This window comes from Sus scrofa, chromosome 12 (genome assembly GCF_000003025.6).
Source record: "Sus scrofa isolate TJ Tabasco breed Duroc chromosome 12, Sscrofa11.1, whole genome shotgun sequence".
Lineage (NCBI taxonomy): Eukaryota > Metazoa > Chordata > Mammalia > Artiodactyla > Suidae > Sus > Sus scrofa.
Window position 1 is genome coordinate 16,808,247 of NC_010454.4, and position 23,171 is coordinate 16,831,417.

General features: G+C 39.8%; 1 protein-coding gene across 9 annotated transcripts in view; it reads left to right on the forward strand.

The window, feature by feature from the left end:
• CDC27 (cell division cycle 27) overlaps nucleotides 2,622-23,171 on the forward strand; it is a 71,404-nt gene continuing 50,854 nt past the window's right edge. For 3 of the 9 annotated variants that reach the window (XM_013989920.1, XM_021066797.1, XM_021066795.1), the window contains exons 1-3: nucleotides 2,637-2,810; nucleotides 13,964-14,039; nucleotides 20,891-21,016. In XM_013989920.1, coding sequence (XP_013845374.1) covers nucleotides 2,705-2,810; nucleotides 13,964-14,039; nucleotides 20,891-21,016 — 308 coding nt within the window. In that variant the 5' untranslated portion in view covers nucleotides 2,637-2,704. Of the gene's footprint in view, nucleotides 2,811-13,963; nucleotides 14,040-18,638; nucleotides 18,787-20,890; nucleotides 21,017-23,171 lie in introns of all 9 variants that reach the window. The other 6 variants (XR_002337068.1, XM_005656939.3, XR_002337069.1 and 3 more) reach the window with 4 other exon arrangements.

Sequence of the window (23,171 nt, forward strand, 5' to 3'; positions counted from 1 at the left end):
AAACTTACTCTGGGCCTTATCAGTGGGCCTACACCTTGCTAAGGATACCATGTCTAGCTTCTTGAATAGTTCCCTAAATGCTGGCCTCCAAATCTGATTGAACATGAAACAGACCATGAATCAGGCTAAGGAAAAGGACAATTTACCATGTTTGGAATAATGCTGATTGTAATTTAACTCCATTTGCCCGCTAAATATATGTGGAGAACAGGTGACAGCAGGATGCCCAAGGGGTTGCTAGATGGTGAGTTTAAGTAGGTCAATCAGGAACAGAAAAGGAAGTGAAAAATGCTCTAAAAGATTCCATCAAAGCACAACTTCAAACGATGTGGCCTTGCTGTGCATGAGTACAAAACCACCAACAGATGTGTTAACCCCGTGAGTAACAGTCAGGAAAGAAATGCTTTGTTTTTTTAGAGAAACGAAAAAAAAGGAGGGACTTTAGGCAAATTCTAAGCTTAAGAGCCAGAGTGCAAGAATCACAGACTCTTTAAATGCTGACTCTAGATACACATTTTCACACAAAAAAATATCATCTTTATGTATCTATCCTGTGTTGTGAGTTCCTACATTTAAATTTACAAGAATCCAGTGTACAAGTACAAGACTTTCACGTGTTGTGTAAAAAAGAGCTGTGCATGTTAAAGGACAGAAAACCAGAGTTCCCGTCATGGCTCAGTGGTTAATGAACCTGACTAGTATCCATGAGGACGTGGGTTTGATCCCTGGTCCCATTCAGTGGGTTAAGGATCTGGTGTTACCATGAGCTGTGGTGTAGGCTGCAGATGCGGCTCAGATCTAACGTTGCTGTGGCTGTGGTGTAGGACCGAAGCTGCAGCTCCTATTCAACCCCTTGCTTGGGAACCTCCATATGCCCTGGGTGCGGCCTTAAAAAAAAAATGACAAAAAACTTAGCATGAACAAACCGTGTCATTGACTGTTATAAAATGCAAATACAACTTTAGTCCACCTTAACAGAAGTAATCCAGAAAATAAAAGCCTGTCCTCTTGCATTCCGAACTCCATTTGAAGAAAATCTGGAGTGCTATGCTCACTTAAAAGCATCACATTTTGGAGTTAACAAACCTGACTAGCATCCATGAGGACTTGGGTTTGATCCCTGGCCTTGCTCAGTGGGTTAAGAATCCAGTATTGCCGTGAGCTGTGGTGTGGGTCACAGATCCCAAGTTGCTGTGGCTGTATCGTAGGCCTGCGGTTACAGCTCTGATGAGACCCCTAGCCTCAGAACCTCCATATGTTGCAGATGTGGCCAGCCCTAAAAAGCAAACAATCAAACACACAATAAAACCCAAATGTTTTCCTTAACCTTAAGGTTACCAAAGAGGGAAGGGAGAGAGAGGGAGAAATTAGGAGTATGGGATTAATAGCTACAAACTACTCTACACAAAATAGATAAGCAACAAGGATTTACTGTATAGCACAGGGAACTATATTTGATATTTTGTAATAAACTATAATGGCAAACAATCTGTAAATATATCTGCATCACTTTGCTGTTCACCTGAAACATAATATTGTAAATCAACTATACTTGAATTTAAAAATATTGCAAAGACTTTTTCTTATCTACCAAAAAATAAAGTTTTGATAGTTCCCTGTTCACACATTCTGGGGGGAAAGGGAGCAGGAAGTAAATTTGAGAACCTCTTAGAGTTTGTTAGACACAGTCACATACTTTAATGCATTTAGTTCTCTTAATTGCTTTTTTTTTTCAGACTAAGGCAACAGAAGTTCAGGGAGGTTGTGACTTGCTTAAGGACCTAATACAATTTAGTGCCAGAGATAAAATTCAAAACTAAGCCTCTGAATTTCCCAATACACCACAATGCCTCTATCAAGAATAAAAAACTCTTCCCTCCTGAGATTTTTCCATGATCTGGCCACCTAAATAATCATTTCCAGTTAACGTACCAGATCTCATTCTACTTCCTTCTATTTTCTCCTTTCTTCTAATTCTACCCATCCTTCGAAACCAGTCTGAAACTTCCTCATCTCAATCCTAATTAATTTCCCTTTCCTCTCTTCTGAATGCTCACATCACCATATAATGTACTATTCTTTGTTACATTAGTTTTCCGTTAAATAGACAATAATCTCTTTGAGGACCGGGGTCCTACAAAATCTTCGGGGGTGGCAATCCTTCCAATTTCCTATTTTCCTTTTGAGCCTTGAATAGATAGTTCTGGAATGAATGAATGACCTAAACTCAAAATACAGATAATTCTTGTTTAACTAAAGTCAACCCCAAACTCTTGGGTTTAACCCTTTGCTTAATCTGCAGCGCACCAATTAATCCAGCAAGGTTGAGCGGAGAAGCAAGGCGGCCACCGGGTCACGTAACGATCCCAGCTGACTCCTGCAGCCATGCCCAGCCTACTGGTTGCGGATTGGGCGTGCCCTAGGGTGGCCCATGGGGGGCGTGGCGTGCGTGAGTGAAGGCATGGCGTAGAAGTGGAACCTACGCACTGGGTTACACTCGGTAATCTCCGGTAATCCTCGACAATTTCCGGCAACGGTCTCCTCCTCCGTCGATACACCTCGGGTATTTCCGGTTTCCTTCGGTCATTTCCGTCTGGCTCCCGCCCCGGTCTCTCCACTTCGGGTTTTTCCGTGTCCCTTTCGGAAGTACTCGGCAATCGCTCGGCCTCCCCCATCCCCCGGTAACGGTCGCTGGTGAGTTTAAATGAGCCGGGGCTGGCCGGGCCGGAGCCGCTACGGGGGGGGGCCTGAGGCACTGCAGAAAGTGGGCCTGAGCCTCAAGGATGACGGTGCTGCAGGAACCCGTCCAGGTAATGGTAACCCCCTTCGCTGAGGCTTGGCTCGCAGCCTTGGTCTGGAAGCAGCGTATGGCCACTTCGCGGCCTGGTGCGGCCTAGGCCCGGCTGCTTCTCCCGCCTCCCCTCTCGCCGGCTTCTGCCTGTCTTCTCGTCAGTTCCGAAGCCTTGCCCGCAACCTAAGCCGTGTTACCTCTGGCCCTACATTACTTCTTCCCCCAGCAGGAGCGGGGTTCGTTGATAAGACCCCCTTTCCCTTCCAGGCCAACGTCGAGCGAACCCCTTCTGTCAGTCTGGGGGCCGGGCCCGGGACGGGTTTGGGATGAGGGGGCGGAAAACTAGCCCCAGGTGCTCTCTTGCCTGAAGATGATTGGGAAGCATATTTGATCAGCGTTTGCAGGATCTTCATAATGGTGGGGCAAGTTTGCGGGGAGAGTGTTGTTTTTGATTTTGTTTTTGTTTTTTTGTGAGTAGGTGGAGGGAGGGTAGGATCGGTGTTTTTAATACTAATTTCTATTTCGGTGACAGACTTTGTAACCCACGTTGCTTTTCTCGCCCAGTAAACTTCCTTCTGGACAATGATTTCCGTCGAGAACTCCAAGGCCCGGTGCTGAGATGCAAGCACCTATTAAAGGGGAGAGGGTGGAAACGGCAAGTTGGGTTTTTTCCATGACCTATGATGGGAATCAGGAGTGTTTTATTGTACGTGTTTATAAGGCGTTCAGGAAATGAAAGGCAGATAATGATTTTTCCGTCCGTACCACACCAAGGTATGTTTTGATGCAAAGTGCTCCATTGGCTTGGAAGGAACCCTATTGGATTTTAAGTGTGTGATGATGCAGTGCCAAGTCATTCCCCCCCCCCCCAAGACATCTGAAGAAACTGAATCTTTTGTCCCTTGGTGATGGACCAGGTCTGGGAGACTTTATGCCTACCCTATGATCTTTGAATTGATTAAAAGAGTTGACCTTTATCAACTACTGTCTTTGAGTCAGGGACTTTCTTTATTTTGAAGTTAAAAAAAGAAACCAATTTTAGAAGTTCTTTCATATTGCCCTTAATAGGCCTATTCACTACTTACTATTGGTATCACATAGTAAAAAATTTAATACATCACTCCTTCCATATTTCCTTAATTTTTCTTCACAGGATGAAATACTATTTTCTCCTAGTTGGCTCTTTCTCTAGCTCTTTTCTGTATAGCAACTATTAGTTTTTTAGTTAATATAATGTGAGATTCTATCCTGGAAGTTTACCTGTTTTTACATTATACTGGTGCTTTCAAAGCTATTTCCTTCCATCACTTTTCTCTTACTAGTAAAGAGTCCCTTTTTAAGATTTTTTTTTTGAAGCCTAACATGAAATTGGAAGTTACTGTCTGTACCTTTTTAAATGGATAAGCAAATCACTTAAATCGTTTAATTTCTGCTTCAGATTTTTGTAATTTCAATAATTAATGATATATTTTCCTTCTCTGGTCCCCAAACCCTTCTAAAATGATAAACTAGTTTTATTACTAACCTATAACAACTATTTATTAACAATTTAAACTTACATAAAAACATAAAGAAAATATGTAGCCAATTCCTTGATAGTACCAATCGAGTTTCCTCTTTTTCTTTAAAGTACTCTTAACTCTAAAGCATTTAGGGTATTTTTAAGGCTTAAAAGTCAGATTTGTCTTGGAGTTCCCATCCTGGCTCAGCAGTTAGCAAACCCAGCTAGCATCCATGAGGACACGGGTTCAATACCTGGCCTTGCTCAGTGGGTTTAGGATCCAGCATTGCTATGAGCTGTGGTGTAGGTCGCAGACGTGGCTTGGATCCCACATTGCTGTGGCTGTGACATAGGCAGGCAGTTGCAGCTCCAATTGGACCCCTAACCTGGGAACCTCCATATGCCGTGGGGGCAGCCCTAAAAAGACAAAAAGACCCCCCCCCCAAAAAAGGTCAAATTGGTCTTTTTTTTTTTCCTATACTACCTTTATTAGATTTGGGCACAGTGGTAAGATGAGTGAAGATAGAGCTAGGTGAGAATTTTGGTTATAATTTTTACTATGAGAAGAAGCCATTCAAGAAGGGATCTGGAGCAATAGGATCTTTGGCTACAATGATAAAAATCAACTGATAGGAATAGTGCTGAAAATGGGAAGGAATTATTAAAAAAGAGAATAAAAATAGAACAGCTACATAAGATACTTTTTTTAAAACTCTAGTAAGTGATTGCATGTATTTGTGAAGGAATGAAAGAAGGTATTTCCTTTCTAGGGATGTCTCTGCTCAAGGTATTACTAGGCCTCCTTGGAAAAAGTTGAGAGAAAAGATGAGCAACTGTTTTTTGCTTTTTCTTTTTTAAAGTTTTAGCATGGAGTAGCCAGTTTGATTTAAACCGTATAAGCCTAAATACAATTCTCTCTCTTAGAAAAGTGTTACTTTATATTTGAGTCTTTACAAAAATCTCTATTATGAGGCAGAAATTTTTGTCAGTTATTTTTAAAGTAACTGGGAGATAAATTAGCCTAAGTGACTTGAATCAGTGTTAATTTGGATCTTAATAAAATTCATCTGATGAAATTTATTTATTTATTTATTTATTTATTTATTTTTTGTCTTTTTGCTATTTCTTTGGGCTGCTCCTGCGGCATATGGAGGTTCCCAGGCTAGGGGTCGAATCGGAGCTGTAGCTGCTAGCCTACGCCGGAGCCACAGCAACGTGGGATCCGAGCCGCGTCTGCAACCTACACCACAGCTCACGGCCGGATCGTTAACCCACTGAGCAAGGGCAGGGACCGAACCCGCAACCTCATGGTTCCTAGTTAGATTCGTTAACCACTGCGCCACGACGGGAACTCTGAAATTTATTTTTTAAATGACATTTTATATAGATTTATCAGTATTCCTGGGAGTAAGACATCATTATTAGAAGTGTTAGATGAAGTTGTAAAAAAAAAAAAAAAAGGCCTTGTAAATCACTTTAATAAGCAGCAGAGTAAGTGGGTGCTTTACACATATAATATTGTTTTAGAGATCATTAGATAGTGAAAGAATACTTTTGGCTAGGGATAAGATGTGTTGAGACAGCATCTAACGTGGATTCAAAGGGTACATATTTCAAATAACTTAGAATCGAAGGTGGCATATTCAGGAAAATTGTGCTGGATGATCCCACACACACCAAAAAAAAAAGACTTTTAATAAAATTGTTCTATTTTTAGAATGGGAACTCCAAAAAATGTATATATTTGAGTTAGCTGAAATACATTTGTTTGTGAACTTTTCTTTTGGAAAATAGATTGCTTTATATTTAGGTACAGTATAGTACCTTGAAGACAGTACTGCGTAGTACCTTAACTGAGGAGCCATGGAGGTGAGGAGGCAGAGGAGGAAGTCATTGCAAGTACATAATAATTCCTTTATGGACCAATGTCCTGATATAGCCTCTGTGCTTATATAGAGAAAAAGCATGGGACAAATAATCACAAATTAGTAATTATAAACTGTGATAAGAAGGGCTCTATGAATAGGGTGTTAGGAGAGGGACCTAATTGGAGGGTCCTGACCTAAGTCTAGTTGTCAGGTTTGCAATTAGACCATCAAAGGAGGTACTACAAAACAGAAAGTTCAGAAGAAGCCTCAATGAAAAAAATCAAATTGGAAAGAATGTTATGCATTTGGAATGTGCCAAGCACAGGTAAAAGATATTCTAAAATCTTTTCTAAAAAAGATGTCAGCAGAGTTCCCGTCGTGGCTCAGTGGTTAACGAATCCGACTAGGAACCATGAGGTTGCGGGTTCAATCCCTGGCCTTGCTCAGTGGGTTAAGGATCCATGTTGCTGTGAGCCGTGGTGTGTATTGCAGACGTGGCTCGTATCCCGCATTGCTGTGGCTCTGGTGTAGGCCAGCGGCTACAGCTCCGATCCCACCCCTAGCCTGGGAAACTCCATATGCCGCGGGAGTGGCCTAAGAAATGGCAAAAAGACAAAAAAAAAAAAAAAAAAAAAAAAAAAAAGATGTCAGGAAAGTCCTTTTTATTCAGATAACACTGAAACTAAATTCAACGGTTGAGAAGGCAGCAGTAATTTGAAGAGCATTACGAGCAAACAGCATATGCAAAGTCCTTAAGACATAGCAAAATTTGGCATTGAAAGAAGTGAAAGAAGGCCAGTGTGGCTCGAGTTGCATAGTAATGGAAGGCCATTATAAGAAGTTCAGTTTTGGAGTTCCTGTTGTGGCTCAGCGGAAACGAATCTGACTATTGTCCATGAGGACGCAGGTTCAATCCCTGGCCTTGCTCAGTGGGTTAAGGATCCAGCTTTGCAGTGAGCTATGGTGTAGTTCACAGATGCAGCTTGCATCCAGTGTTACTGTAGCTCTGGTGGAGGCCAGGGGTTATCGCTCTGATTTAACTCCTAGCCTGGGAGCCTCCCTATGCCGTGGGTGTGTCCCTAAAAAGACAAAAAATAAATAAAAGTTGAGTTTTCATTTTAAGTGTAATGGGGAATCATTGAAAGATTGGCATGATTTCTCTGGCTATTGTGTGTGAAAGGTCAGGGAGGAGCAAGGCAAGAGCAAAAACAGTCTTAGGATGAAAGGTAACCTAGCAGTGAAGTAGGAAAGAGGTAAATAAATTCATAATGTGGAAAGTAACATAATGTCTTTTCTATCAAAGGAAATCTCCCTTACTCCATTTTGTTCCCGGCTCTGGCTTCCACTGAATCAACCCTGCAACCCCTTCCTCTTTACCTCTTTTCGTAGTAACAATTTGTTTCAAATTAGCCAACCAGGAAGAATGTGCCCACACTTTTTGTAGTGCCCCTGCCCTTCTGCAGAGGTAAAGAGCCTTGTCCAGATTCCTCCTTGTCCACGAGTCTCACTTTCTGACACTGATGACCTGAGCCAGAGTTACTGTAATTTCCAACAGTAAGATTTTTGGAGGTAGAGCCAATGAGATGTGAAATTAATTGGATGTGAGGGGATCAAGAACACTACTTAGATTTCATTTTGGGGAATGCCATTTAGTAAACGGAGAGTTCTTTGAAGGGAGACAAGTTTGGAGAAAGACGATTAAGAATTCTGTTGTGAGCAAATTGAGTTGGAGATATTTGTGAAATCAACCAGTGGAAATGTGGATACATAACCTCTAATCTTTTGAGGGGTCTAGTCTTATTGGGAAGATAAGTGTGCTTAGCAGGAACAACTGGATAATGTTATGTCACTATATATTTGATTACACAGATAATAAATTCAGGAGAGAGAGATCCTTGTAGACTCTACAGAAAATGGGAAAGATTTCTTGAAGGAGTAGAACTTAAAGCTTTAGGAGATAGAAAGGGTTTGAATTGGTAGAGAAGAGAGAGAATATTCTTGGCATAGGATGGCATGAGCAAAAGCCCAAACTTGAGAATGGAGTTTAAGGAACAAGAAAATAGTAAAATTATATCCTTGGCTAAAATGGATATTGAAAGTAGGAAGAGATAAGGTTTTGCTAGCCAGTTAGAATCACGTTACAAGGGACTTAACATCTGGGTTGAGGGCTTTATTGCCCACACTGAGAATCACTGATGTAGACTTGAACTAAATTAGAGTTCTATAAATTAGATTGTAATGCATAATAGGAAAATTACACAGTGATTTTTTCCCTCATACCTTCTTATGTTTTCTGGAGCTTTTGTTATCCATTTCTTTTGTCTTTTTTTTTTTTTTTTTAGGGCCACACCCACAACATATGGAGGTTCCCAAGCTAGGTGTCCAGTCGGAGCTGTAGTCGCCAGCCTACGCCACAGCAACTCGGGATCCCAGCCACGTCTGCAACCTACACCACAGCTCATGACAATACCAAATCCTTAACCCACTGAGCAAGACCAGGAATCGAACCTGTGTCCTCATAGACACTAGTCAAATTCATTTCCACTGAGCCACGAGGAGAACTCCACAGCTAATTTCTTTTTCTTTTGTTTTAACAAAAATGAGAACAACACAAAACAATCTATGTTGTCATATTTAAGTCCGAATTAGTTGTACAACTTATTTAAATATTTAAAATAATATTTCATGTTTCAAAAGAGCAAACAAGAAACTTTGCCATTTAATTTTATGGTGTTGATTTCATTATGTTTTTAATTTTGTTGGTTGTAGCTGATTTATAATGTTCTGTCAATTTCTGCTATACAGCACAGTGACCCAGCTATACATATATATTTATTCTTTTTCTCACATTATCCTCCATTATGTTCCATTACAAGTGATTAGATACAGTTCCCTATGCAATACAGCAGGATCTCATTGCCTAGCTACTCCTAATGCAGTAGTTTCCATCTTTTAACCCCAAACTTAGAGCACATCCCACTCCCTCTCCCTCCCCCTTGGCAACCACAAGTCTATTCTGCATGTCCATGACTTTGTTTATTTTCTGTAGATAGTTTCATTTGTACCTGATATTAGATTCCAGATATAAGTGATATCATATGGTATTTGTCTTTCTCTTTCTGATTTACTTCACTTAGTATGAGGGTCTCTGGTTCCATCCATGTTACTGCAAATGGCATTATTTTGTTCTTTTTTATGGCTGAGTAGTATTCCATTGTATATATATATCACATCTTCTTAATCCACTCATCTGTCAATGGACATTTAGGTTGTTTCCATGTCTTGGCTATTGTGAATAGTGCTGCCATGAACATACAGGTGCATGTGTCTTTTTCAAGGAAAGTTTTGTCTGGATATATGCCCAGGAGTAGGATTGCTGGGTCATATGGTAGTTCTATATTTAGTTTTCTTTTTTGTTTTCTTTTTTTTGTCTTTTTTTTTTTTTTTTTTTTTTTGTCTTTTTGTTGTTGTTGTTGCTATTTCTTGGGCCGCTCCCGCGGCATATGGAGGTTCCCAGGCTAGGGGTTGAATCGGAGCTGTAGCCACCGGCCTACGCCAGAGCCACAGCAACGCGGGATCCGAGCCGCATCTGCAACCTACACCACAGCTCACGGCAACGCTGGATCATTAACCCACTGAGCAAGGGCAGGGACCGAACCCGCAACCTCATGGTTCCTAGTCGGATTCGTTAACCACTGCGCCATGACGGGAACTCCTATATTTAGTTTTCTGAGGTACCTTCCTACTGTTTCCCAGAGTGGTTGTACCAATTTACATCCCACCAACAGTGTAGGAGGGTTCCCTTTTCTCCACACCCTGGCCAGCACTTGTTATTTGCATTCTTACTAACTAATGATAGCCATTCTGACTGGTGGGAGGTGGTACCTCATTTTAATTTTGATTTGCATTTCTCTAATAATCAGTGATGTTGAGCATTTTTTCGTGTGCTTGTTGGCCATCTGAATGTCTTCTTTGGAGAAATGTCCGTTCAGGTCTTTTGCTCATTTTTCAATTGGGTTGTTTGTTTTTTTGCTGTTGAGTTGTATAAGTTGTTTGTATATTTTAGAGATTAAGCCCTTGTCAGTTGCATTGTTTGAAACTATTTTCTCCCATTCCATAGGTTGTCTTTTTTTTTTTTTTTAATGGTTTCCTTTGCTGTGCAAAAAGCTTGTCAGTTTGATTAAGTTCCATTAGTTTATTTTTGGTTTTATTTCTGTTACTTTGGCAGACTCACCTAAGAAAACATTTATGTGATTGTGTCAGAGACTGTTTTGCCTATGTTCTTCCATGAGTTTTATGATGTCTTATGTTTAAGTCTTTAAGCCATTTTGAGTTTATTTTTGTGCATGGTGTGACGGTTTGTTCTAGTTGGATTTCATTGTCTTTTAAATCAGTGTAGCCTAGGACTGACCCATGAGTTTAATCTGTAGGATTTCTCTTTTAAACTTTTTTGGATGGGTGGTGGTGTTGCTCTGTTTGGCTTCATGACCTTAGCAGCATTTCTCCATCTGGGCTTCATTTGTAGAACTCCTAAAGTGATGCACTGAGTGATATTCTTTAAGGTGCAGGTTTACATCAGCAGTTGAGCAGTAGATGAATAACCATGGCTAATCTTAGCCCTGCCTGTCATCAGCTACCAGTTTGCAATGTCTTAGAGAATAGTTCATTCCTCACCTCATTCCCCCAAAACAGAGAAACATACCATCACCCAGGAACTTCGAGGTGCTTGAGCAAAGTGGTGATGGAAGCTCTATGTGGGGTTCTCTAAGTGGCAAGTTTTACTTCTGGGATATATGGGAGTTTTTGTTGGCTGCTTTCATTATCCCTTTTTAACCCTATTAAGACTTGATGATAAAAGAATGATACTGATCTGAGCAAAATTTGAGTTTAAATCAGAAATGCGTAGATACTTTTTTTTCTATTTTCATTTCTTTAATTTTAAAAAGACAGGAAGAGGAGTTCCCTTGTGGCAGAGCAGATTAAGTTTCCAGTGTTGTCACTTTAGCGACTTGGGTCACTGCTCTGTTGTGCATTCAGTCCCTGGCCGTAGAACTTCCACATGCCACAGGCATGGCATGCATAAACAAACTTCTAAGACTTTTTGGTAATCATGCCAGATTTTCCTGGTGATGAGTAGCACTAATGTAGCTGGCGAATCATGGGGTCCTTTGTGGCTTATTTATTACAAAATAAACAATTGTGGAAGATATGATGGGAGATGTTCTATAATAGAAACTGTAAATTATATTTATTGAATTTGTTTATATTAAGAACTGGGGAGTTCCTGTTCTGGCACAGCAGAAGCAAATCCAACTAGTATCCATGAGGATGCAGGTTCTATCCCTGGCCTGACTCAGTGGGTTAAGGATCTAATGTTGCCAGGAGCTGTGGTGTAGGTTGCAGACGCAGCTCTGATCCTGCATTGCTGTGCCCATGGTAAGCTGGCAGCTGTAGCTCCAGTTCATCCCCTAGCTGGGAACTTCCATATGCCGCAGGTGTGGCCCTAAAAAGCAAAAAAAAGAACTGGAAAAGTAAAAGGTTTTAAGTGCTTAATGTATGCCAGTCAGTATTATAAGAGCACCACACATGTATCATTTTATTTAATCCACACAAGTTCAAGAAATAGAGTTTTGTTTTTCAGATGAGAAAATTGAGGCTGATAAAAGTTAAATAATTCCCCCCAAATCACATTGTTGAAAATGCACACAAAATTTTTTTTCTTTTTTTCTTTTTAGAGCTGCTCCCATGACATATGGAGGTTCCCAGGCTAGGGGTCAAATCAGAGCTGTAGCTGCTGGCCTACACCACAACCACAGCAACATGGAATCCGAGCCGGGTCTGCTACCTACACCACAGCTCACAGCAACACCGGATCCTTAACCCATTGAACAAGGCCAGCGACTGAACCTGCGTCCTCATGGGTACTAGTCAGATTCCTTTCCGCTGAGCCACGATGGGAACTCTGGCACACAAATGTGAACACAAGTCTCCAACATTATGTCCTAGGTATACTCTTCTGCACACCATGTTCTTTCAGTAGGTTCTTAGAAACTCTCCATGTTTTATAAAGGAATAATTTAGTGGTAATTATTTGTATTACAAGGTAATTCTATGTATTACAGAGTTTCTTCAATAGAGATTTCCAGAGATCCTTAACTGTTGAACAGATAAGAATACAGAAAAACTTAAGGCTAAGTCTAACATATAAAAATGACAGCCAGAAGTCAAAGATCATTTCTTTATTCATTCACCATTTGTTACTTAAGCAGCTACTTTCAAAGTACATAATTAATGCTGGGAGTATATAGTGAGCCAAAACAAATTTAGTCCCTACCTTTCTAGAGTTTATATTAATAGTGAGGAAGACATTACTCACATACTCTCCTAAATAAATGTAAAGTTATAACAGTAAGAAGCATCGCAAAGGAAAGGTACTTGGTGTTAATAGCATGTACAAGGTTGCCTCATCTCATCTGGGTGTCCTAAGAAAGCCTTCCTGGGAAGGAAGTCTGAAGAATGACTAGGATTTTGCATAGTTTGAAGGAAACGAGAGCGTGCCAGCCAAATTGAACTATATGTTTAAAGGATTTGTGGCTGGAAGATAGCCTGGCAGGTCTGAGGAGCTAAAAGGTCATTGGGCTAGCATGGAAAGCTTGAGAAAACAGCAATGCGGAATCCGAGTTGTAACCTACAACACAGCTCATGACAACACCAGACCCTTAATCCCACTGAGTGAGGCCAGGTGGCGAACCATGTCTTCGTGGATCCTAGTTGGGTTCGTTATCACTGAGCCACAATGGGAACTCCTAGAACAGTGATTTTTAATGAACCAAGATATATGTGAAACCCTAACGCTGTATATAGATTTTTCTGTATATATGTACATGTGCTTTTTTCTGTGGAGGAGGTCCATAAGCTTTCATAAGTTTTTCAAGAGTATACTATAGGGAGTTCCTGTTAGGTGGAAATGAATCTGACTAGTATCTGTGAGCATCCAGATTCATTCCCTGGCCTCTCATAGTGGGCCACAGATGCAGCTTGGATCCCTCGTTGCTGTGGCTGTGGTGTAGGCTGGCAACTGTAGTTCTGATTGAACCCCTAGCCTGGGAACTTCCATATACCACATGTGTGGCCCTAAAAAAAAAAAAAAAAAAAAGTACACTATAAAAGGAGAGAGAACTACTTACCTAGAAAGTAGAACTGTTCTGAACCCTGCATGCTTACCAGTAAAAAGGTTGAAAATAAGGATATCTAAACTCAGTCCCCGCTTCCAGTAATTTGAGGTAGAGCACCACCAAGCATGGGTTGATAGCTACTGATCTAGACAGGAGTAGCACTAAAATGTACTCAAATGAGAACAGAAACTATTTGTTACTGTGCTGCTAGTCTAGAAAGTGCCTGGCACATATTAGGCAGTCAGTAAATATTTATTAAATGAATGAGTACTAGAGCCCGCCAGTTCAGAAAGTTTTATGAAGTAAGTGTTATTTAAGCTGGATCTTTAGGGATAAGCAGTTTATAAGAGGAGGTAGGTGAATGGAGCCCACAGTCCCCAGTGAAAGAAAAGGAAGTTCAAACACACAGAAGTCTAAAAGTTCATAGAGAGTTGAGTGAGTAAATTCAGCTGTGTTAGGAGCCGTACTATAAAGAGCCTTATTTAACACATTATAGAGTTTGCACTGTAGGCATTGAGGTTTTATTACTTAGTCATGTTGATTTGAGTATTACATGCAAGGATCTGCTAAGAGTTACCATGAAACTCTTTATGTTTCTATATTTATGTTCTTTTCCCTCCACTTGCAGGCTGCTATATGGCAAGCACTAAACCACTATGCTTACAGAGATGCAGTTTTCCTCGCAGAACGACTATATGCAGAAGGTTTGTAATCTATACATTTCTATAGAACTATAAAGGAAAAAAACATAAAGCATTCTGTCACTTTTTATGACTGTAACAAGATTCTGGGTATCACTTTTGTCTTATCTTTATGATGACACTAGTTCATCAAAATTTTTCTTTCTTGGTATCTGTGTATCTCATTTACATGCTACTTTTAATACCTTTGTAGAGTTGCTTCAGGTTTTGTATCAGATTCACCATTTTGATGTATTTTTGCTTACTTGACAATATTGAGGCAGAGTTCCCCATCATGGCTCAGAGGTTAACAGACCCGACTAGGATCCGTGAGGATGTGGGTTTGATCCCTGACCTCACCTAGTGGGTCAAAGGTCCAGCATTGCCCTGAACTGTGGTGTAGGTTGCAAATGTGGCTTGGATCTGGCATTGCTGTAGCTGTGGTGTAGGCTGGTGGCTGTAGCTCCACTTCAACCCCTAGCCTGGGGACTTCCATATGCTGCAGGTGCAGCCCTAAAAAGCAAAAGAAAAAAAAAATTGAGGTATTTTGTCCTGCATATTTATAACTATGAAGAATTCTGGGTATCTTCTCAAGTGTATGTTTTGAATTTATTCCTGTTGCTGTGAGCTGTTGTCTTATTTATTGCATATTTGCCCCAGATTATTCGCTTTTTTTTTTTCTCTTCTCATTTTTTTTAGGGCCGTACCTGCAGCATTTGGAAGTTCCCAGGCTAGGAGTCAAATTGGAGCTACAGCTGCTAGCCTGTGCCAGAGCCATAGCTATGCCATATCCAACCCGCATCTGCGACCTACACCACAGCTCACAGCAACACTGGATCCTTAACCTGCCGACTAAAACCAGGGACTGAACCTGCATCCTCATGGATACTACACCACAACAGAAACTCCCAGCTTTTTTCTTTTTTTGTAATCACATAGTTTTCATTTCATTATGTGTAATGAATTAAGACCTTGTTCTTTCCAGTGAACTTTTTTTATCCGAGATTCAACTATTTCAATTCATTGACTTAGATTATTTCACACAAACATCACACACATCAAACTCAATTCATGCAAAGCTAGATTCATAATGTTCCCATCCTAATCTAGGACATTACTTTCTCTTACTAGAAAAGCTTCCTAATTGATTTTCCCGTATCTATCCTTCCTTGCCTCTTCCCTTCCCCCTCCCAAATCAACCAATTCTCTTTTACTTTTTCTTTTTTTTTTTTTTAAAAAAAAGGGCCGCACTTATGGCATATGGAAGTTCCAGGCTATGGGTTGCATCAGAGCTGTAGCTGCCAGGCTACACCACAGCCATAACAACATGGGATCTGAGCCATGTCTGAGACCTACACTGCAGCTTGCAGCCACACCAGATCCTTAACCTCCTGATCTGGGCCAGGGATTGAACCCTCGTCCTTATGGATACTAGTTGGGTTCGTTAAGCACTGAGCCACAATAGGAACTCCTGCTAGTTGGATTCTAAAACCACTGAGCCACAACGGGAACTCCTCTCTTTACTCCTTAAAACCCTTTAGAGACATATAATAGCTATAAGAGTCTGTCTCTAAGTCTTTGCACAGCTTGCAAAGCCCTGCATGATCTGGCCATCTGCTTTCTCCTCACGGATTGCCGTTTCCCCCTCAAACACTAAGGAGTCTTAAAACGTCTTCCAGCCCTCTTATCTTTGGTGTATTTACTCCAAGCATGTTTTCAAAGTGTTTAAAAATATTAATGCCCACCATATACAAGTACAAAACCAGTTAGTACTAAAGTTTAGGGTGTGAATAAATATAGAGAAAATTAAAAACTAGGAATAGTATTAAAATACTGAAGTTGTGTATGTAGATGGCATGTTCAGAAATGACTGTGAAGGATGGAATGAGTCATTCATCATATGTAAAGTACTGCACTCAGGCAATTTAAAACAGCAAAAAAAGGTGATGAAACAATTACTTGAGCTTGTGGCTCAATGCTATGTATTGTATATCCCACATTGATGTTACATGACTCTTCAGGGATTTTAAATCTAGCAGGTCAATGATAATCATTTAATAATACACATAGAGCTCTCACTATGTGTCAGGCAGTGTCCAAAGTATTCTACATATATTAACTCATTCAGTTGTAATGGCACTAAGTACTTAGAGGTGTAGTTATCACTGTGTCCTTGTTTTACAGGTGAAGAAACTGAGGGTCAGAGAGGTTAACTTGCCTTAAGTCACATGGCTAATAAGTGGTAGTGGAGAATCCAAACTCAGTTTGGCTCAAGAGTCAGTACTCTAATCCATGTGCCATACTGTCTGTAGGTGATGTGATAACTTAAAAAGATATTCAGGATAAAATATGTACCACAAATCATAAATAATTCCATAGGGTTTATGCCATTTGAATACTTAAAACATTAGAGGTTTGACAGGGCAGCACACAGAGTACTCTAACCTCTAAGGAGTTCTTTCTGATAATTGTGGAGTGTATCAAGACTAGATAGAGAACACACACCTCAGAAAACTTTTCAGATCTTGCCAAAAGGGGTCCATTTTGAGACAGACTGCTCATTTAGATTATAAGTCAACATGAAGAGGTGTCTATCTGCTTTAAAAGCACTGAACGACTAATCATCTTCCTATTTGATGGAATGTATCTGAAGAGATACAAGCTTAAACCCCTCTTGATTACTTTGGACTTGTATTAAATGACCTAACCTGTATTTGAAGGCTGATCTGTTTTAAGAAGAGGAATTTCAGTATTGTTCTGTAATTTTTTGTTTGTTTTCTTCACGTAACAATGCATTCTGGAAATCTTTCTTTTTTCTTTTTTTTTTTTTTTTTCATTATAGCTGGTTTACAGTGTTCTGTCAATTTTCTGCTATACAGCATGGTGACCCAGTTACACATTACAAGTATACAATCTTTTTGCTCACATTATCATGCTCCATCGTAGGTGACTAGACATAGTTCCCAGTGCTATACAGCAGGATCTCATTGCTTATCCATTCCAAAGGCAATAGTCTGCATCTATTAACCCCAAGTTCCCAGTCCATCCCACTCCCTCCCCTTCCCCCTTGGCAACCACAAGTCTATTCTCCAAGTCCATGCTTTTCTTTTCTGTGAAAAGGTTCATTTGTGCCGTACATTAGATTCCAGATATTAGTGATATCATATGGTATTTGTCTTTCTCTTTCTGACTTCACTCAGTATGAGAGTCTCTAGTTCCATCCATGTTGCTGCATGGAAATCTATGTTAGGGTTTTTTTGTTTGTTTGTTTGTTTTGTTTTGACAGCTGTAGAGTGTTTGATCATAGGCTATACCCTAATTTAACTCATATAGGGTTGATTGACCAATATTGTTTTAAGAGTGACTCTGTGGAATCGATGTTTACTTTATTCCTCATTATAAAGCATAGCCATCCCAGGACCACCCATGAGTTTTTGATTGTTTGGCTGCTGCATGCAGCGGCTTGATATGGGCTCTCAGTCTCAGACCAGGAATTGAACCTGGCTGTAGTAGTGAAAGTGCCAAATCCTAACCACTAGACCACCAGGGAACTCCCCAGTTTTTCTTTTATAAATTATCCATTCTTAATGTTCATTTCAGTAGAAATGATTGGCTTCTTGAACCATGGATTCTGTATCTGTGGATTCAACCAGCTTGCAGATACGGAACCTACAGCTACAGAGGGCTGATTGTATGTTATGGACCTTATAATTCCTAATCATATATTTTCATTACAGCTCTTAATAAAGTGTGGCAAATAAATGTCGTGCAGATATCTGTTACTATATCCAGACTATTTGCAGATCCTGTTATTTTGATCTCTCCATACTTACTAGCAAAGCCATGAGCAGCCTTAGAATTTTTCTGAGGTTAGCACTTGAGGCAGATATTGTCAGTCATTTGGAGTTAGTGTTCCAGGTGAAATCTGTTTATCAGTACTCCCTGTTTTTTGTTTGTTTATATATTTATTTATTTTCTTTTTTCTTTTTAAGGCTGAACCCCTGGAATACGGAAGTTCCCAGGCTTGGGGTTGAATCAGAGCTCTACCTGCCAGCCTATGTCACAGCCACAGCAACGCCAGATCTGAGCCTGAGCCGCATCTGCAGCCTACATCACAGGCTAAGTGGATTCTTAACCCACTGATCAAGGACAGCAGTTGAACCCGTGTCCTCATGGACACTTGTCAGATTGTTACTGCTGAGCCATGACAGGAACTTCTAATACATTGTTTTTTTTGTTTTAAATAGCATGCTTGATTTTTGTTGTTGATTGTTGCTAAACTTGTTTATTGCCAGATAAACAATGATTACTGGAGTTCCTGTCGTGGCTCAGCAGTTAATGAACGTGACTACTACCCATGAGGATTTGGGTTCAATCCCCGGCCTTGCTCAGTGGATTAAGATCCGGTGTTGCCATGAGCTGTGGTGTAGGTCGCAGATGCAGCTTGGATCCAGCATTGCTGTGGCTGTGGCTGTGGCCCGTAGCTGAAGCTTCAATTTGACCCCTAGTGTGCAAACTTCAATATGCTGTGGGTGTGGCCCTAAAAAGCAAAAAAACAAACAAACCTATTACCATTCAACATACTGAATAATAGTCAATTTCTTTTTTCATGTGTATTCTTAGTACACTCAGAAGAAGCCTTGTTTTTACTGGCAACCTGTTATTACCGCTCAGGAAAAGCATATAAAGCATATAGACTCTTGAAAGGACACAGTTGTACAACACCGCAATGTAAATACCTGCTTGCAAAATGTTGTGTCGATCTCAGCAAGTAAGTTTCTAAATCTTTTCTAATTTTGTTCTACTTACATTGTAGAATTCTAGGTAAAATCCTTTTGATGGACTAAACTTGATTGACTCCTTTTCTCCACTCTTTTTGGTAATAGAGATTTGCTGCTTCAGTAACTTGAAATGTTTACACTGTTACCTGTGGTATTATTTTTGTTATGGAGAGATTTCATTCTTACGGTAATAAATAATAGGATTTAACTCTGGAGAAACCTAAGTTATAACTGATTCCTATCATTTCCTAAGATGATTCTAAGTATTATTTCTTTTCCTTTGCTTTCATTGCTAACCCAATTGGAATAAGCCCAAAAAACTATTTACCAATTCACCTGATATTAATGTTCCCTTGTGTCTAGATAGTTGTATAATTATTTGCCTTTCAAGATCATTCTATGTGGGAATCATTACTCTTTTGAGGCAGATTCAGGAGAGTACCTCTTCTGCATGTTATAGTTAAACCAAATCAGCTATTCTGAATATGGAATCAACTAGAGATTTAGGTAATGTTCTAACTTTTTTCTGTGCTGTGAGAAATAGAATAATGATAAAGGTGACTAAAGAGATAATGTAAAAGCCTATGTGTGTATTTAGTTTGTAGGTTTACACTGAGAAGATACAAATAAGCCTCATGAAGTCTCCATAGTCTGTTTGTCCAGTGTCTAATTGATAACTTTTAAATTAAAGCTAGCTAAAATATCTGAGACGTGTGTTACTGAGTTATTTGTATTCCAAAGATCCTAATGTTAAATTCTCTAAAATCTATTTGTCAGTTTCATAAGCCAATACTTAAATTAGACATTCTTATCCCATTTACAAATATTTATAGTTTTTTAAAAGTCCTACTGATAAAAGAACTTAAGATTATCACCTTTTATGTTTAGGATACGGTGTAAGCTTACTTGAGAATTTTTCACGTGATGATTTGGGAAAACATTAAAACACAACCCATTACAAACTCTGATATGCTAAAAAATATATAGTGAAATCAGAGCAAATTTTTTCCCCTTTGGGAAACATTTGTAATTTTCTATATCAAGAAAATATAATTGACAAAAAGAAATGAAGAGTTGTTCAAATTTCATTTGTTTTTTTTTTGTTTTGTTTTGTTTTTTTTTTGGTCTTTTTGCTATTTCTTGGGCCACTCCCGCGGCATATGGAGGTTCCCAGGCTAGGGGTCGAATCAGAGCTGTAGCCACCGGCCTACGCCAGACCCACAGCAACGAGGGATCCAAGCCGCGTCTGAGACCTACACCACAGCTCACGGCAACGCCAGACCCTTAACCCACTGAGCAAGGGCAGGGACCGAACCCGCAACCTCATGGTTCCTAGTCGGATTCGTTAACCACTGCGCCACAATGGGAACTCCCAAGTTTCATTTGTAAAAAATAACTGAGGCCATTAAGTATGCATTTTTATTACTTATGTAGTGTGCTTGCAAGTTCCAGCTTCAAGGAATTACATAACTAAGAAGGATCACATCTGTTAATGAAGAACCATTTACATTTTCCCCCCAATATAATGGTCTTCCATTTCCTTTGACATGCGTAATATGTATGTTGTTCAGGCTAAATTTGAACATACAGAAACTATTGTTTTTAAAGGCAAGACTGAATTTTTTTTTTTTTTTTTTTTTTTTGCCTTTTTGCCTTTTTGTCTTTTTAGGGCCGAACCCTCGGCATATGGAGGTTCCCAGGCTAGGGGTTGAATCGGAGCTGTAGCCCCTGGCCTACACCAGAGCCACAGCAACGCCAGATCAGAGCCACGTCTGCAACCTACACCACAGCTTACGACAATGCCGGATCCTTAACCCACTGAACAAGGCGAGGGATCGAACCCACAATCTCATGGTTCCTAGTCGGATTCATTTCCACTGCACCAGGACTGGAACTCCAGGACAAAAAATTTAAGATCATAAACTACCAAGTTCCCAAATGATTCTCAATACATGTTTATTGCTGTTTTATGGGTACCATGAACTTTTTACTTTATCTCCATAGTAAGAGGTATATTGATAATGAAGAATGTCTTTATACACAGTGCTTTTTGTATTGACTTTTTTTTTTAATGTGTAAATTTGTGTTTTAAAGGCTTGCAGAAGGGGAACAGATCTTATCTGGTGGAGTGTTTAATAAGCAGAAAAGCTATGATGACATTGTAACTGAGTTTGGTGATTCTGCTTGTTTTACTCTTTCATTGTTGGGACATGTATATTGGTAAGTAAGAATGATTCAAATTACTAGAAAATTGTTTCCAGTAACAAAATACTTTGTGGTTTAAAAAAAACAAAACAAAACAAAACCCGCCTTTGTTGGGGAGTTGCTGTCATGGTTCAGTGGTTAACGAATCCTACTGGGAACCATGAGGTTGCCGGTTTGATCCCTGGCCTTGTTTAGTGGGTTAAGGATCTGGCGTTGCCTTGAGCTGTGGTGTGGCTCGGATTCCGCGTTGCTGTGGCCCTGGCATGGGCCAGGGGCTACAGCTCCGATTCAACCCCTAGCCTGGGAATCTCCATATGCCGCGGGTGCAGCCCTAGAAAAGGCAAAAAGACAAAAAAAAACACCTTTGTTGATCTGTGTTTATCAAAAATATTTGGCTGAATAGTATATAGTCTTATAGTTCCATGACCTTGTTAAACCTGTAAAATAGCAGAGATGTGGATCCTGTTTTTGACTGCCTACTTTGTCTTAATGATAAGTTGCTGCAGTAGCACTACCTAATAATTGAGTGCACATGTAGGGGTCTTGTTGTTGTTGTTTTAACTTTGAATGAGGAGACTTGAATGAGGAGACTACCTTCTTGAGGGAAAAGAAGAAAAAGAGTGAAGTTTTTTCTATAACATTAAATACATGCTCTGCTCTTTATAAAGAAGTTTGAAGGCACACTTCAGTAATAAAGAAGAGCAGTTTCCATGGAGTTCTTCTGTTAAGGATCTGGTATTGTCACTGCTGTGGCTTGGGTCACTGCTGTGGGGCAGATTTGATCCCTGGCTCGCGACTTTACAGGTCATGGCAAAAAAAAAAGAATAGCAGTTCCCATCTGGTATGTTATAATGAATTTGAGAAATTTCCTACAAAATAATAGTGATTTTTGGAGTTCCCATCATGGCTCAGTGGTTAACGAATCCAACTAGGAACCATGAGGTTGCGGGTTTGACCCCTGGCCTTGCTCAGTGGGTTAAGGATCCTGCATTGCTGTGAGCTGTGGTGTAGGTTGCAGACTCAGCTTGGATCCTGAGTTGCTGTGGCTCTGGCGTAGGCCAGTGGCTACAGCTCCAATTTGACCCCTGGGAGCCTCCATATGCCATGGGAGCGGCCCTAGAAATGGCGAAAAGACAGACAAAAAAATTAAAAAAAAAATAACAATAGTGATTTTTAAAATAACTTTTAAAATTATTTAAAATTTATTTACATGTATTTAAATTGTCTTGTAAAAGCAAGTGAGAATGAATTCAGAGTTGTTATAATAATTTTGTTCTCTCTGATTTTTATTCTGAAATACTCTAAGTTGGGGAGTAATTAAGTAATAGGAATTGTTTAGCTGCCCATGGGAGGCTATCTCGTGTAAATGTCATTTGTGGAATGTGGGGGAAATGTTTAAGGATTTCTTTTCTAAGAATTAGGTTAGCATCTGTTTTAAGATAGATTGATTCTAGTTTAAATAGTAGTTTTAAAAAAAAAATGAAAGTGTCTTTTTTTTTTTTTTTTTTTTTTTTTTTTTTGTCTTTTTGTCTTTTTTGTCTTTTCCAGGGCCACACCCACAGCATATGGAGGTTCCCAGGCTAGGAGTCCAATCGGAGCTATAGCCACTAGCCCATGCCAGAGCCACAGCAATGCAGGATCTGAGCCATGTCTACAACCTACACCACAGCTCGCAGCAACACCAGATCCTTAACCCACTGAACAAGGCCAGGGATCAAACCCACAACCTCATGGTTCCTAGTCTGATTCATTAACCACAGAGCCACAACGGGAACTCCTGAAAATGTCTTTTTGAATAAAATAAATTATTTGCTGAAATTTGGAGCTCATTTTCGGATGGCATCACTCTTTTGAGTAAGTAAAGATACAATATCAACATCTTCATTTATCTTAATAGAAGGACTTGGAGTGATGTATTAGTTCATATAACTATGATTCTTGTCATTTATTCAAAAAACCTGAAAATCCATCTCCTATTATAGCTAAACACCATACTTTGCACTAGGAATGTAAAGGTAAATAACTCACCATCCCCTTCTCCCTCCCCCAAAAGTTTATAATAAAGTAGGAGGAGAGAAGCAGGAAATAAAAATATAAATTTTGGAGTTCCCTCCATGGCTGAATAGAAATGAATCTGACTAGTATCCATGAAGACGCAGATTTGATCCCA